This window comes from Sarcophilus harrisii, chromosome 2 (genome assembly GCF_902635505.1).
Source record: "Sarcophilus harrisii chromosome 2, mSarHar1.11, whole genome shotgun sequence".
Lineage (NCBI taxonomy): Eukaryota > Metazoa > Chordata > Mammalia > Dasyuromorphia > Dasyuridae > Sarcophilus > Sarcophilus harrisii.
In genome coordinates this window covers 629016269-629033262 of record NC_045427.1, presented here as the reverse complement: position 1 = coordinate 629033262, position 16994 = coordinate 629016269, and the positions used below count along the sequence as shown (strand labels likewise).

The window sequence follows — 16994 nt, the reverse complement described above, 5'->3', positions numbered from 1 at the left end:
GTAGAAAAGTCAAAGAAGATGGGCTGCTCATAAAAATTAGATTGGCAGAGGGCTCCACTGGGTCATTAATAATGTTGGGAGGAAAAGACAACCTCCAGTGTTTGATAGATCCTGTGGCAAACCTTTGGGAGAACATGGATAAGTCATCCAGGATGGACAGCCAGTCATGGATGGATTGTGAGTTCTATTGTTGGGTAAAACTCAATTTGAATATGCCCATCACTATTTAGAAATATCTAGGCCTTTAAAATAAAATGGTAATGACTTCTATATAGACCAGGAAGCAATTAAAGAAAGTTATTACTTCTTGATGTGCAGAACAAGTCTTTTTAAAATTTAAAAAAATTGTTAAATTCATTGTCTATAATAAATTTTTCATGCATTTAGTCATTTCATTTTTCTGGATCAGATCTTGAATTTGAAGACCTCAACTGATTATTTAGAGCATCCAGTTTTTCAGAAATATTGGCCACATACTAAATTATAAGGTGAAAATATTCATTGCAAAATAAATTTGCTTTATCATGAAGAAAAATAGACATTTCTTTCCTTCCTTTCTTTTCTTCTTTCCTTTTTTTAAGCTTTGATACTTTTCAAAGTGCTTTGATTCAAGAAATCTAATGTTTTATAATATGTGTCCTATTTTCTGTCCCTATATTATCATAATTTTATAGACCTTTTCTTTCAATTTACTTTTAAAAGTTGATTACTTTTATACCAATGTAAAAAATTGCTACTTTTTTCAACTTAAAAAATTGTATGTAGCTTTCATTTTATGTAAGTGTAGAATTTTTTATATTTCTCAATACAATTGTTTGTCTTTGAAGCATGAAATATAATTAAATTACAGGAGATAGCATTCTTTTCCAGCCCTTACATTCTAGACCTTTTCACCTTGACATTGATAAGCTATGTCACTCCAGAATCTGATAGTTTCCCCACATCTTCATTAAGGAAATTCACCAATTTTACAGAAAAGTTTTCTTAAATATTTTATTGTCTGAGATGATTCAGGCCAGTTCTAATGATCTTGTGATGAAGAAAGCCATCTGCACCCAGAGAGAGGGCAGTAGGAACTGAATGTGGACCACAACATATTCACTCTTTTTGTTGTTGTTTGCTTGCATTTTGTTTTCTTTCTCACTTTTTAATTTTTTTGATCTGATTTTTCTTGTGTAGCACAATAATTGTGGAAATATATATAGAAGAATTGCACATGTTTAACATATATTGGATCACTTGCTGTCTAGGGGAGGGGTGGGAGGAAAGGAGGGAGAAAATTAAAACAGAAGATTTTATAAGGAAGAATGTTGAAAATTATCCATGTATATATTTTGAAAATAAAAAGCTTTAATTAAAAAATTGCATTGTCTTCTAGATTAACTTCTAACATCAGGTTCAATACCACATCATACTCATGTAATCAAATGAATGTCTTTAAATGTATCTCTTACTTCATTCTCAATAGAAAATCTGAAAATTTTTATTTCTCAGTTAATTGATTACAGAGGACTTCAGACATATGGGTGTTTCTCCTTCTCATTGTATTATTTTCAAATGGAATTACTCAAAGTGTTTTGCATATGAAATGCCAAGCAATGTTGTCATCATCTCAGTAGTTGAAATTATGGAGGCAGATTCAAGATGGCAGAGAATAAACAAGACATTGCCTGATCTCTCCCCAGCTTCCTGCAGAATCAACGCTAAATTAAGCCTCTAAACTGATTTTGGGGTGACAGAACCCACAAACATTTCAGAGCATAATGATTTTCCATCTTAAGATATTTTGAAAGTATTTCATAAAAAGTCTGTCTCAGTTGGGTAGGAGGGAGCGCAGCCCAGCACAGGTGTAGTGTGGAGAATCAGCAGGAGGCTCTTAACCAAAGTACAGCATCATTGGCTACTCTGTCCTGGTCCAGAAGGCCAGTGGGTCAGCAAGCCATTTTTGAGAACTCTAAGGCAACCACAGAAAACATATTTTGATCCACTGAACCCCAGTATAACAGACAGGGGAGGTAAAATGGGGCAAATTATATCACATGAAGAGTCACAAAAGAGCTATTACAATAGAGGGGAAGAAGGGAGGATGATGAGCAGTGTTTGAATCTTAATCTCATTGGATTTGGGTCAAAGAAGGAATGCCATACATACTTGGTTTGGTATAGACATTTATCTCACTTAATAGGGAAGTAGAAGGAAAAAGGGAAAAGGAAAGGGGAAGGCTAATAAAAAGGAGGGCAGAAATAGAAGGAGAAAAGGATAAGAAAAGGGTGATGGTGAGAAAAAAGTAGAGCAGTTTGAAGGAGGAAGCAAAACACTGGTGAGGAGAGACCGGGTGAAAGAAGCGAGAAAAGTATAATGTGAGAAAAAGGATGGCAGGAAATAGTAATCTTAACTGTGAATGGGATGAACTGTCCCATAAAATGGAAGCAGATAGAAGAGTGGATTAAAAGTCAGAATCTTCAGTTTGTTATTTACAAGAAACACATTTGAAGCTGAAAGATACAGAATAAAGATAAAAGACTGGAGTAGAATATATTATGCTTCCACTGAAGTGTAAAAAAAAAAAAAAAGCAGGGATAGCAATCCTAATCTCAGATGAAGCAAACACAAAAATAGATCTAATTAGAAGAGATAAGGACGTTACAATCTGCTAAAGGGTATCATAACTAATAAAGTAATAATAATACTAAATATGTATGCAGCAAATGGTATAGCATCCAGATTATTAGAGGAGACGTTAAGTGAGTTTCAGGAATAGGCAGCAAAAGATACTAGTGGGAAATAAGTTAGGTATGATAAACCTTTGGAGAAAGTTGATTGGGGATAGGAATGAATATACCTTTTTCTCAGCAGGATATTTCAGTTTTAGCATGGAATCTAAAAAAGGAAAAAGTCCAGTGAACTTTCTTCTTTCTAATTAATTGTACTTGTGAATTTCATTGATAAATACAGTGGATCTTTTTCTCTGTATTTGGGGTTTTTTTTCTTTGTTTTTCTCCTACTTAAACTATTATCTCTCTTGCGTCTACTTGTATTAGGGTGTCTAGAGTCTGAGTCAGACAATAGTGATGGCAGCCAACTATATCAGTGTAAGTATTGGTACACCTACCATTATGGATGATTTAAAGTTGATCACTTTTTTTTCATGCCTTACTACATAATTGTTGCGCTGCTTTCATTGTCAGTTGGATTGAATTCATTGGGTTAATCTTGCTTTTGATTTGAACTTTTTTTCCATTGAAAAAAAAAGTGATTCTGTTTATGTAGAAGTTGGACTCAAAATATCTAGTTATTTTGACCTTGGCTTCATGGTGCTTCTAGAACTTGTTATGCCCCTGAACTCTTGAGGTGGGGGATTCTTACCATTCTGGAAGTCCACTTTGTGCTTTTTGTGTTTCTTGGTATAAAGAGAAAATGTGAATTAATTTGACACATTTTATTGATTAAATTTAAATTATGTATTTTCCCTTGTTTATCTCGTCTGGAAGAATTTCCATAATTTTTTTTTTTTGACTTGTAGGTGGAAACATTTGGCAGAGATTTTATTTTAGAGAGTTTGACAGTGTATTCAATAGGAAAAAAATTTTTTTTTGTTCTGCATTCTGCAAAATCAGACAGTTGAATTTAGATGGGATAGGGTTGTGGGTAAGTGATCAGTGCCATATTTAGTGACAGTGTATCTTTATATGTCACTGGTGATCTTATTTGGTAGTTTGCTTTCATATCCCTGGGAAACATTTCATAATATTCCAAAAAGCTCAGAAAATGGCACACTTTTGTTAGTCTAGCCTCTCTTCCTCTTTTCAAAAGAAAAGACCTACTTCAGAGCCCTGAAAGAATGCCAGAAGCTGCTCATAGATAGAAAAGCCGTCTCTGATCCACAAGTTCTGAATTCGAGTTCTGGGGGGAAGCCGAGGTTGCCTGATGCTGATGTTCCTTCTCTTTCAGATGGGATTCTCCTGCATCCGAACACCTCCGCCGAGAAGGCCAGAAACGTCCTCTCTGTGGAGGCCGCCCCCGGAGAGCTGGTGGGAGAGCAGGCCGCCATCCAGCCAGCCCCGGTCCAGCCCAGCACCAGCAACTTCTCCTTAAAGCAGTGGGGCACCGACATCAAGTGAGTCTGTCGGCTTAATGGCTGCCTCCGCGTGGAAGGTCCAGAGGCCGGGCTCCAGGACAGAGGCCCGGCTCTGGTCCGGCTCTTTGTGAACCGGGCCTTTGCGGCGCTTCTCTGGGCCTCGGTTCCTCCTCTGTAAAGTGGGAACAATGTTTGTTGTGAGGGAACGCTACGGCAGGGTTTGGTAAGCCTTCCTGGCTTTAAACGTGAGACAGGGTCCTTCCTTAGGAGTCTGGGGCGTTCTGCCAGCACCCCCGGTACTCTGTCTTGAGTCTCTTCTCTCTAGAGAAAGACTCTCTTGTACATAAAATGGAACTATAGAAGTGGTGCAAAGGAGAGGAAGATGTCATAGAGTTACACAACCTTAGCCTGGAGAGAGCCTTGAGATCCCAAACAGGGGCCCAGAGAAGGGCCGGGAGACAGCCGGGCCAGGGGCTCGGGGCCAGGAGCAGAAGGAGCTGGCTGCTCCAAGGCAGGATGCAGGGAGGGGAGCTGGGCAGATCTGCTTCTGACATACATGGCCTGGGCCCTCTCTCTGGGCGCGTCCCCTGCCACCTGGGCAGCTTCCGGGCCTGCACCCGCCTCCCTGACCTAGAGGGCCTCTGGGGGGCCAGCCCTACTCCTGGGCTCTTGTGGTGTTCTCTGAGAGGCGCCCGTCCTCCTGTTGGGCAGCAGCTCCTCCAAGCTGGCTGGTCCCGTCCATTGGACGGCTCCCAGGCTGGGGCTTCCTAAGAGCTTGTCAGCTGGTCTGAGTTGTGCCAGCGCGAATCTGGACCTGGGCTGGAAAACCTCTTGGGATGGGAAGCCCCCATTCCCAGGGACAGCTGTCATTGTCAGGGAATCTCTCCTCAGGCCAGATGGAAGTGTTTCCTTGTCGCTCTGAGCCCCAATCAAGCTTTCTCACAAGATTCTTGATCTGATCCAGAACTCTGCTCATAACTATCACTGCCATCTCTAAAAATGCCAGTGAGAGGAGGAAGCAAGATGCTCTGGGATGGAGGAGGCCCTGGGCTCCCCGAGGCGAGCGGGCGGCTTCTTGGGCCCCTTCCTGGGGGTCAGCTTGTGGTCAGAACTGCCCTGGTTATTGTGCCCTCCAGGAAGAGTGGATGGAGTGAGGCTTGAGAGGTGGGGAGTCCCTGCATCTGTTGTGAAATGGTGCTGTTGACCCATTGACCTGTCCGTGGCTGATCAGGCAGAGAAGAGGCTGAGAGTCAGGGCCCCACGCCTCCAGTCTGATGATTTCATGTGTTGGCAGTGTTTTGTAATTGCGTGTTTTTTGGACCAGGCCTGGGTTGGATTTCATCAATGTCGGAGTGCTTCCTTACCAGAGCCCTGAAATACAGTCCTCAGTAACTTGCCCAGAGTCCAGCAGGGAGCTTTGAACCCAGATCTCTACCCATTATACCACACTCTTAAGTAACTGCATCAAACCATCCATATGGCACAGAGCTATTTAGTGATAGTCCTCTAATTTCTCATTTTATTCATAGTTAAATAGGGGAAATTCCTGCTTTTCAAACCTTCTACTGAGAGGGGGGCTCGTGAAATAAATATAAAAGGGCTTCGGAAAGGTCAAAATTTTATATTACTATAAGGTGGCATTTGTATTGGAGATTCCCATGCCCATGATGCTGTATGGTATAACTGTCTTTTTATCATAAGAGATATTAACTGTAGTTTCCACGTGGCATTTTCAAAGTCATGATGGCTATCCAAATGTTTTTTTAATAAGGCATAATATACAATAGCCACCATACGACCTCAGAGTTTAATATTTACAGAAAATTGGCTTTTGCTTTGAGTCTTGCTTGTTTTGAAGCTCAGTGTCTCTGTTAGCTTATTTTGAAATACAGATTTGTGCTCTTTAACCCTCAGTGGTGGCTCTTGCTCTCCTGTATATCCCTTCTGTTCTGCCATATACTTACCTCAATTAACTAAGTCCATTGGTTCAGGAGTTGATATTTGTTTAGGATCATTGTGATTATTAGACCCACAGTTCTTCCTAATGATATTTCACATTTTTATGTAGCATTTTACAATTTTTTAAGGGTTTTCTTTAATGTCACTGCCAGGTGTAGGAGCTGGCCAGCTAACATAACTAGTAAAAAGTGAAGCCTGGAGTGAAAACTAAGATTTCTGACACAAAATGCTACGGTTTTTCTTTTAGATGGTGCTCGTTCTGTTGCTCTATTAAAAAATGGGTCCAGACTTCATTTTTTCATTAAAGCTTTCGTTTCCTGATAATAAGAACAGCTTTGTGAAGAGGAGGGAAAGCTTGGAGGACAGAAATGACTTTGGAGAGCTCCATAATACATTGTCCATCATAAAATATTGTTTTTTTCAAGTATCTTAGACATGTCCTATTTTGGTCAGCCTTTCCTTGGGTCGGTTTGATGGCCAGGCAACTTTCCCAAAAGAAGTAAACTCTATTGTGACCAATGTAAATGCGTTGGAACTTCCAAAGTTGATGTTTATAACTTAATCCCACAAGAGATGGACCATGGAAAAATGGAGCCTTTCAGTTTGTCCAGAGACAGAAAAGATCCTTGAATGGTAAAATCTCATTGCAGGGCTTTGTTTTAAAGTGTGCTCCTAGGCCTCTGATTGAGAGACTTTGTTGGCAGGCAGTGTCTCTGGACTGCTAGAAGGGAGAATTTAAGCAATGAGTTCTTAGTGAGGCAATATCCCTTTCTTTGTTAACATCTTTTAATCCCATTGAGAGGTTTGGTTACATTGGGCTTCGGTGGAATCTGAAAAGTCTCTTGGTGGAATTCATATGGCTCCAGGCCCTTGAGAAATTTGATAGTTGTTTTTCTAATGCTTCTATGAACTTTTTAAGATCCAAACATAACAAAGCAATAAGGAAGATTTTTTAAAAAAGTGAACCATGCAATTTGCCTATGAAAATCTGGATAGAATATTAACATTTGGCAGAAATGAGCTATTACCATCTTGGGCTGTGTTGTAGATCATAGAAGCTGCCTATTTTTGAACAAATGCAAAGAAATAAGCTGATAGATGATCACGAAGTATTTGTTGAATGAATGAACTGATTATAGGATCTATAGTATCCGGGAACTCTACCAGGATATTGACTGTTAACTCTTTCAGTAGAAAGATTCTACTTAAACTCATTGTGAACTTAACTTTACTGCCTTCTTTCATTCCATTTCCCTTCACAGACTGTTAATGGCTGAGCAAGACCACCTGCTGCCGACCAATCTCTTCCTACCCTCTATTCCGTGCATTTCCCAGGTCTTCTCCCACTGTTTCCCTCATTGCACACCTCTGCCTACTGAAGACCTTGTCGGCTTCTTTATGAGTCAAAGTAATCACTTTCTCCTTAAATTATATCTTCTTGGATCTTATCTTTGTTTTATGGTAAAAAGGCAGAACTGCTCTTTGGCATCTAGGTGGAGTAGGGAGACCTAAATTCAAATCCAGCCTCAGGCACATTCTAATCGTGTGACCCCAGCCAAGTCACTTAACCCTGTTTGGCCTCAGTTTTCTTAGCCATAAAAAAGAGATGATTTTTTGCACCTGCTTTGCACAGCTGGTGTGAGGATGAAAGGAGATAGTATTTGTAAAGCAATTAATACAATGCCTGGCCCACAGTAAGTAGGTACTTAAATACGTGTCCTCTTCCCCCTTTCTCTTAGAACATTTTATTTTAGGCCTTACCTACTTGTATACATATAATTTCCCTATTAGATAAGAAGCTCTCTGGGGTCAAAAACTTGTTAGAAGTTTGTATTGCTTACTTTGTCTAGGAAGGGTTTCTTGTATTTGTTTTTATAGCATCTAATAAGTATGCTCATTTATTCAAGGAGACATTAATTGATTTTTACTCCTGAAGCAATAAGGAACCACCTCTATCAACTATTGACAGCAGACCTTCATTGGTACAAATTGATGCAAATTGCAGTCTCTTCATGCCTTCTTATCCTTTTTTTTATTCTTGTACTTGTTCTTTAGTAGATCCTTCAAGAAAATCTACCCAGTGGGGTAGAAACCTTCCTCTTTTGGGGGAAATGGGGTGGGGGAAGTGTACCAGAGCAATGCCTGGGGTGGCCAAATTTTACTTCTTGCTTTTACAACATGACTGATCTACTTCCTTTCTTGATGATACATTTCTAGGAAAATATCCCCTATACTATTTATTGCATGCCATTGTTTCATCTGCTACAACCTGCAACAACCTACCTACCTTGTATTAGATCTCCTTTGCCCTTTGAGTCAGGTATAATTGTGAGTCTTTGGAGAATGTGCCATCTTAGTATTTGCCACCAGAAGAACATATGTGTTCAGTAGATCGGATTTTGTGTCAAAAAACAGCTTGAGTTTATCGAATGCACTGCAGAAGTCACAAGACTTAATGGTCATATGACCAACAAGATGGAGACTAGACATTTTTTCTTATCCTTACAGCCTCTCAACCTTCTCCAAAACAGAAGTTATGCCCCAAAGATAAAGCTACTTCAGCTATCTCCATGGTTTAGGTCAGAAGTGTCAAACTCAGATGGAAATGGGGTCTCTTAATTATGCATAGGGACCCCATGAATTGCATCTTAACTAGAAAATCATATATTAACATCATCTGTGTTCTACTGTAATTTTATTTATTGTGCAAAATATTTCCCAGTCTAGAGCACTGTGATTCCATGTTTTATCCGTCTGGTCTAGGACACTAGGAATCCAAAAGAAGACAAAGCAAAACAAAAATCCCATGAACCAACACCTCCCTCCAGGTCACTCAGCAACCTCTCCTCACCACCCACCTCAGTGCCCGCCTAACCCATGGGCCCTGCACTCTTGTCCCCTCTCCCTCATTCAAGTTTCCTGGAGATCTGAACTGCAGACTATAAAAAAGAGGGGGAAATGGGACTCCAGCCTGCTGTTCCTGAGTATATCAAAAGAGAAATGAGAATTGTGAGAGCAGTATTTAGGATCAGAAATAGTTGGTAAAATAGAAAAATTTGAATCTACAGTGGCCAAGTCTGCCTAAAGAAATAGACAAAAGAGAGGGCAGCTTGTTGGGAATGCACATAGAAGCAAAGGACAGTCTAGAGGAAGAAATGGAAAAAATTGAAGGAAAACATTCTTATTTCAAGAAAAACATATTGGTCTTGAAGAGAGGTCATCAAACAACAGCAGCACAAGGATTATAGATCTAGAAAAATCCAAGTCAAAAAACCTGAATGTCATAATTCAAGAAATAATAGAAGAAAATTATCTGGAACTTCTGAACACAGAAAAGGAAAAGCAATGGAAAGAATACATAGATTGCCTACAGAAAAAACCTCAAGCCTGCAAACTTCTAGACACATAGGATTAAATTTAACAGTTCAATTCAGAAATAGATTCTGCGAGTGACCAAGAGCAAGATCTTTCAGTACAAAGGTAGGCAGGGAGCAGTTCCCCAGATGGAAGCTGGATTATTCCTCTGAGGCTTGAACAACCTCCTTTCCTGATACTCTTCACTTTTTACCAAAACCAATTGTTCGGACTTTTGGTCTCAGATCAAGCCTAAATTTGTCACTTTGAACTGTCTATACCTTACCTTTACTTTTGCCCTCTGTAACAAAACAGATCAAACTTTTAAGGGTCAGCTTTTCAATAACTTGCAGGCGGCTATCAGGACCCCAGGAGCCTTCTCTTCTCCAGGCTAATAGTCTCCAGTCAGTCCTTATGGGGCAGAGATGCTTTCTAATTTGGGGTTATCTACAAAGGTGATAAATCTACTTTTATTCCTTTATCCAAGTCATTAAATAAAAAAATGTTAAGTAGTGAAGGGCCAAGCAAGGATCCTGGAGGCACTCCATTAGAGACCATCTTCCAAGTGGACAACAAACCATTAATGACTGAATATAACCATTCAATTCTTTATCTAATCTATTCCACTTGTGTTCAACTTTTCCATAAGAAGAGCATGAAATAACTTTGTCATGGTTTGATAAGAATGAGTAAATTCGTTCCTTCCCATTTTCTAGCAGTTTAACATTAAGGTTTATCTGGCAGGATTTGGGCTTACCAAAGCCATCCTTACTCTTGATGGGACTCATTTTCTTTTTTTGCTGTTCACTAGCCATTCTTGTTAATAATAAATTCTGGAATTTTGACTGGAATCAAAAGTCAAATTCTCTGACCTAAAAGTTTGCAGAAGAGTGGCTAGGTGGTACTGTGGATTGAATGCTGGGCCTGCAGTCAGAGTGACTCAACTTTCTGAGTTGAAATTTGGTTTCTGGCACTAGCTGTGTTATCCTGGGCAAGTCACTTAACTCTGTTTGCTTTTGTTTTCTTGTCTGTAAAATGGGCTGGAGAAGAAAATGGCAAACTATTCTATTATCTTTTCCCAGAAAACCTTAAATGTAGTCATGAAGAGTCAGATATAATTGAAAATCACTGAAAGAATTTGCAAATTATATTCTTTGCTTGAGGGTCAGAAAGGTATGATATATCAAGATATTTGCCCTTTTCCAATCTTGCAATTCTGTCATTCATTTGATCTTTCAAAGACTACTGATGATGACTTGGTAATATTTAGTTAAACTAACCTGTTGATTTGAATTCAGTAAGGACATCTCAGTACTCTCTTACTATCTTTATTTAGATGGGATATCAATTCCATATTGACCCTTTTTGTTTGGTTTCCTGTACAAAGTTTATATTTAGTTCTGGACCTAATAAATTGTTAGTGCCTGTCATTTATAAAAACATACTCTCACTAAATCAGTGCATTGCCAAACTCTATATCCTAAACAATAGACATTTTTTTTTTTATCCTTATTTCTTAGGATGCTCTTTTTTTAAATGATGATGATTCTCACTGAAGAGATTCTAGTATATTCTGGGTCTTATTGTAATTCATGTAATTTCATTTGAAAATCTGGAGTATTTTACCATCTGTAAGAATACGTCTTCCTTTGAGACCCCATATAAGACATCCTTCATGACTTTGGCAAATGTCTTTGAGCTTCTCAATTTTTTATGCCTCCAGTAAGTTAACAAATGCTTATTGAGGAGAAAGTGTGGCAGGTAACCTTCCACAGTCCACCCTCACTTGATTCCAATTCACTTATATGTCATGACATCAACCTCCTGATGCCATGGTCCTCTTTGAGAACAAAGGACAAACAACAACTAAGTGCCTTCTATATGCCAGACATTGTGCTAAGTACTAGGTATACAAAGACAAACAACATATAATGTATCTTATAAGCATTGTTGAACAGAATCATCTTTAAACTTGAATTTATAAAAGAATTCCGTATTATCTTAAAATGCAGGTGAGAAGAACCTTCTCTTGAAGAAGAACCTGTAAAGCCACATTTTGGAGTACTGGATCAAATGCTTTTATTTAGTCAACAAATACAACTGGTTATTGTATTCACTCTACTTTCCTCTGAATTGAATACTTATAAAGATGTGACCTAGTATAGTAACTCAAAATAAGTGAGAGCCCACCTGTTCAATTCTCATTTTGTCATCAATAAAAAACCTCTCTCTATAGATCTTTCTTAGGAAGATTGGAAGGAGTCTAAGTTGGTTGTTATTTTTGTACTTTGAGAGGCCTTTTTTGGGAAGTGTAATATTATTGTCTTTTTGTCAGTTCCGTTCAATATCTTTGGTATCTTCTCCTCAATGAAATATTTTATAAAATGATCTCCTGTTGCACATTTTTCTCCTCCATTCAGTGTGGGTCTAGCTGTAATTTGTATGGATAACTTAAGTACTACTTCTTTCTCATGTAGACATTGGAGACAAAACTGGTGGTTACGCTGTCACTGATTATAAAAAAAAAAAATCACTTGTAAAAATGCATGCTATTTTCTTCCACTTTTTCTTTTTTTCTGTCTTTTTTTTCTGAATGTTCTTAGTTTATTAACTTGGAGTTTATCAACTTTCATACTGAGCTGTATATACTCTTCTTTTGGATTATTCTTCTATTTGCTGTTTGAGATAAAACTACTTATAATTATCTGCCATCTCCTGTAACATTTCACAATTTAATTTTAAAATTACTCTTGTCCTTGGCTTCCAATTGGCAAATAGAGAAATGTTGGCTGAGGTGGTTTCTGACTTCTTTGGAACTCGCCCTTACTGCCTCTTATTAAACTTCTATCCAGAATGGCTGGATGTATTCACAATTCCACCAACAATGTATTAGACACTAACTTCTTTCAGATATTTACCAAAATTGGAAATGTGCTGATAAGAGTGATTAGGCTCTCCTTGGTGTAGTAAAAGCTTTTAAGTAGCCATTCCCTCCAATTTTCACAGAAATTCGATGTCTTCATTTCGACCTGGAAGAGGAAATAATGACAGCCGGAAGAGTGTGTTTTATACCAATGAAGAGTGGGAATTTATAGACCCCAATCCAAAGGATTTAGAGGAATCTGTGCTTCATGAACAAGGAAAGAAGCAAACCTCTGAGGGAAACAAAGGTAAAGATCCAGCTGAGGACTTCCTGCTCTGGGCCAGACAGCATGGGGGCTCCCTGGGCCCTCGCCTTCCCAGCGGCTGCAGTCCCCTCCAGCTTCTGGACATCCTCCCTCAGTCCTCCAGCCAGACCTCCCTGCTTACCCAGCCTCCTGCTCTCCTCCTTCCACCTCTCAGACTTTCTCTTTCTAGAGCCTTCTCCAACTGAAACCTGGCCGGATTGCTTCCAGCTTGTGTAGCTGCCTGGCAAAACTGTCTTTATAGAGTTTTCCTTTGCCCCCATAGAATGCAAGCTCCTTGATTGTCGTATCCTTATGTCCCCAGCCTCTAGCAAGTCCTTAAATGCTTGATGAGTGTATGAAAATGACACAAGTAGTGAAAAGGTAAAAAAGGAGAGAAATAGAGCCCAGTTCAAAGTAACAGAAACTTTCAGTGGCCCCAGCACCATCAAAAGAAAAATTATATGGCTACATAAGTTTTATTAAGAAATAGCTTTGTTTTACTTCTTGTACATTGTTTTTTAATTTTTTTTTTTTTTTTAACAGAGCCTGCTTTAGAGAAAGCTACAGAAACACAAAGACTTTTTAGCCCCATTTGTAGAAAGAATAATGGATTCTGGTCCCAGCTCTGTCCCTCTCTAGGTGTTTGACATTTCCATCTCTTTGCCCCTCCTCAATCTTCCCTGAAATAACACTGCTGGAGGCTGTACCCCTGGAAAAGGCCCATACTCCCTAATAGTGTGCTTATCACACCCTTTTTACTTAAGGGTGCATGTGTTCACTGCCCCCTTTACCTTTATCAGGTTGAAGCGGTAGAGATGGAAAACGCCTTTGGGCAGAACATGCACAGGCTCTGGCGCTGGCAGGGGCTTCCAAGGTCTTCTGGGCAAAACTTAGGGAGCCAGCGGGATTAGAGTCTGGGTCTCTGGGCTCCTCTGGAGGGCTTTCCATCGTGCCCCACTGAAGAAGAAATACCCGCACGGCTGCTTGCCTCTGAACAAGCAGATTGGCATTTAGTGTCTCAGACAGTTGGCAGGGTGCTGCTTCCAGGCTCCAGAAGCCCGTGCCCTCCAAAGCCAAATTTCAGCAGGCCATGCCAAGTGGGTGTAGGGTGAGGGCTAAGAGCTAAGTTCAGAGACGCTCCTCATTCAGACGAGATCTGGAGTAAGAGTCCCTGATCACTGATGGAGCACTCCCCCTTCCCCTGTATCCTCAGCACTGTGCTAGACTCTGTGTAAGACATGAGGCAGGGCCTGCCCTCAAGGAGCACCCTGTCTGCGGGGGAAGATAAGACACAAAAGTGGGGCTGGAGGGCGGGTCCCTGGCATAGGCCTGCGGCCTGGAAAAGGTCAGAGGGGCAGGTTTCTGAGCTGTTTCATCCGGCAGAATGATGAGTTTCTAGAGAGCGAAAGCCCTAGCGAGCGGCTGAGTGGGAACCGATGAGCACTTGGGGGGCTTCTTGGGGGCGGAGGCTCTAGATCTAGAGAAGGTTGGGGTTTCCCATGGATCTCATCTGGTGGAATGAGCGGCTAGGTGATGATGCATTGTTTTGGTCACAGCAGTGAGTGACTCTGCCAGCTGGGCTCTGGGATGGGGATCATTGCCCTCATCAGTGAGTCCGGAGGTCCCCAGGTGCCAGAGCTAAGGGAGAGCCCGAAGTGGAGGGAGGAGGAGATGCTCTTCAGGGGCCATGTTCTGTCTGTGAAACTGGGCACACTACTGGGGTCACCAGGGACTGCTAGAAAGCCCCCTACGCAGAGATGAAAGGCAGTTGTGAAGTTTCAGATTGAGTTTCATGGCCTCTACTCGACAAATGGTTTTGTTTTTGCATAGGAGTGACTGGCTCAGCATTCCCCTTTGATTTTGGCCGTATTCCTTATAAAGGAAAGCGACCTTTGAAAGATATGATTGGGTCATACAAGAACCGAAATAATAGTGGTGATTCTCCAGTTGAATGGACTTCAGGCAATGGCAGTAAATCAGCTTCTGAAATGCAATTGAAGTTTCAAAGCCAGCAGGAAGAGCTAGAAAGACTGAAGAAGGAACTCTCTAGCCAAAAGGTAACTGTTTCTTTTTTAAACTGCATGGTAGATAGAGAACCAGAAATGAGTAAGAGCTTCCATATTTCACATAAATATTTAAGACATTTTAAATCCCAGAAAGTGAGTTTATTTTAAAATTTCCAGGGCCCATAGCCAGTGTTGCAGTTACAAATACTCTCAATAATGTTAGCTTGATACCTTGAATTTTCGTTGAAGTTGAACTAATTTTTTTTAAGGGGAATAGCTTCCTACTTCCTACCTTGGTCTGCATCCACAAACCTGATTATTACTTTTAATAGGTTTTAGAAATCTTCCTGACTCAAGGCACTGCTAGCTTCCGGTTTTCAGGAGTCATTAGAATTAATGATAATTTAGTTATGTCTGGCTGAGATAAGCCAGATAACAAAATTAATTTCTGAGTCAATCGGAAATGAAAGATATATTTTATGACTTACATGGACTTAAATAATTCAAGTGCTAAAAATGCCTCAGATTCTAAGATGAATTTAATACTCATACAAATATTCCCATAATATTACTGTTCATTTAGTTATGCATGTATTATAATTTTTTCTTTCCTCATTGCTTTCCTTAAAAAGTAAATACTTTTTTTCTTAAGTCCACCAAAGAGAAATTCTGGGCTTTATTTATTATCAGTAAAGTTTCTTTATTTTCTGGTAATTGCTTTGAGGAAAGTCGCTGTTATTTTTGTTTTTCTTCATTTTAGGTTTTAATAATTCAGCCTACCTCTGTTATTTCCCTTACTCCCTGTCCTCTCCCCAGGAACTTGTACGACTTTTACAGCAGACGGTCAGGTCATCCCAATATGATAAATATTTCACTAGTAGCCATCTTTGTGATGGAGTCCCAAAGGAGAAACTTGAGCTTCTGCACCAAAAGGATGATCAGATCTTAGGTCTCAGCAACCAACTTGAAAAGTTCAATCTGGAAAAAGACAGTCTCCAACAGGAAGTAAAGAACTTGAAATGCAAAGTTGGTGAACTCAACGAACAGCTGGGCATGTTATTGGAAACAATCCAAGCCAAAGATGAAGTGATCATTAAACTCTCCAGACAGCTCAGTGAATGTGAAGGGAACGCATCTTCCCAAACACTCGGCACGTCCATGTCCGCTTCTGTTAACAAAGACCTCCAGGAGCTCGACAGACTAAAAGTAAGCCAGTAAAAGATATCTTATTTGTTACAGGAAGAGGAACCAGAAACTCACATTGTTTGGAAGTGATTGGGAAAAATTGGTTGCTAATGATGTTGGTGATAAGCTTGAGAAATTGCCCACTCCATGTGATTATAAAATAATGAGACTGTCTTTAGCGAACTTTCAAGATGTCATTCATATCTAAGTGAAGGTTCTCCTTTCAAGTAATCAGTTTGAGGCCCTCAGTCAGTCAGCAAGCATGGATGAGGTAACTGCTGTGTGCTGAGCGTTGTACTAGATGAACGAACCTCAGAAAACTCATGCTTAGAGGAGCAGAGAGGGACTTGATGTGATGAAGGGAGCCCTTTAGGAGCACACCTCTAGGTCAGGAAAGGCCTCGTGGGGAACACAGCACTTGATCTGAGTTTTAAAGAAAGAAAAACATTCTAAGAGACCAAGATGGGCAGAGAATGCATTCTGAGCAAAGGGCAGACAGCTGGGGCAGGGCATGAAGATAAGGGATTGGAAAAGGTGTCCTAGGTAGGAAATAGCAAGGGCAACAGTTTGGTTGGACTGAAGAGGCAAATAAGGGAAATAAGGCCCCAGCTGTGGACTTCCTCATGCTTAAATGGTTTGGAATCACACAGGGAAGCCATATTGTTTTATGTTATATCACATTTTGTCCATGACAGTGATGATTTCTTGCCTGTCCTCAGTTTGTATAATGTGCCATAATTCCTCATCTGGCCTAGTTGAACAGTAATCAGAGATTTGTTAGCCCCAAAGAGCTAAGCTTTGCTGCTCCTGGGGAAAGGATGCCCCGCACTTCCTCAAGAAATGATAGTGAAGGGCAACAAGGCTGCAAGTGTAGGTTACTCTAATCCAGGTTGACCCAGAGGTAGCAGAACCAAGAGTGTGTTCTGCAGGGGAGATGCATTGCTCATCACTTGAGATATCCACAGCCTTCTTTGTTACTGTCTCAAAATACAAGGATTATGGAACTCTTTCCCCTCTTAATCTCCACTTACACATCTGCACCATCCCGTGAGACATTGCAGACTGTGTAGCCTGTGATTCCAAAGTAGAGTTTCCTTTTCCTCCAAACCCTCCCTTTTCCCCATCTTCCTGCTACTGTCAAGGGTACCAGCGGCCTGTCCTCTCAGATTCCCAGGTTTACAAGTTGTTTGCCCTACTTGGGTCTCTACCTGCTTTCATCCTCTTCCTTTTGTAGTCTCTCTCAGA

At 40.3% G+C, this 16994-nt stretch overlaps 1 protein-coding gene across 1 annotated transcript in view; it reads left to right on the top strand.

Annotated features, from left to right (window-relative positions):
- Positions 1–16994, top strand: part of TBC1D2B (TBC1 domain family member 2B) — a 71660-nt gene that overhangs the window by 27669 nt on the left and 26997 nt on the right. Inside the window, exons 3-6 of the mRNA XM_031956765.1 lie at positions 3952–4117; positions 12398–12561; positions 14389–14615; positions 15381–15770. Coding sequence (XP_031812625.1) covers positions 3952–4117; positions 12398–12561; positions 14389–14615; positions 15381–15770 — 947 coding nt within the window. The remainder of the gene's footprint in view (positions 1–3951; positions 4118–12397; positions 12562–14388; positions 14616–15380; positions 15771–16994) is intronic.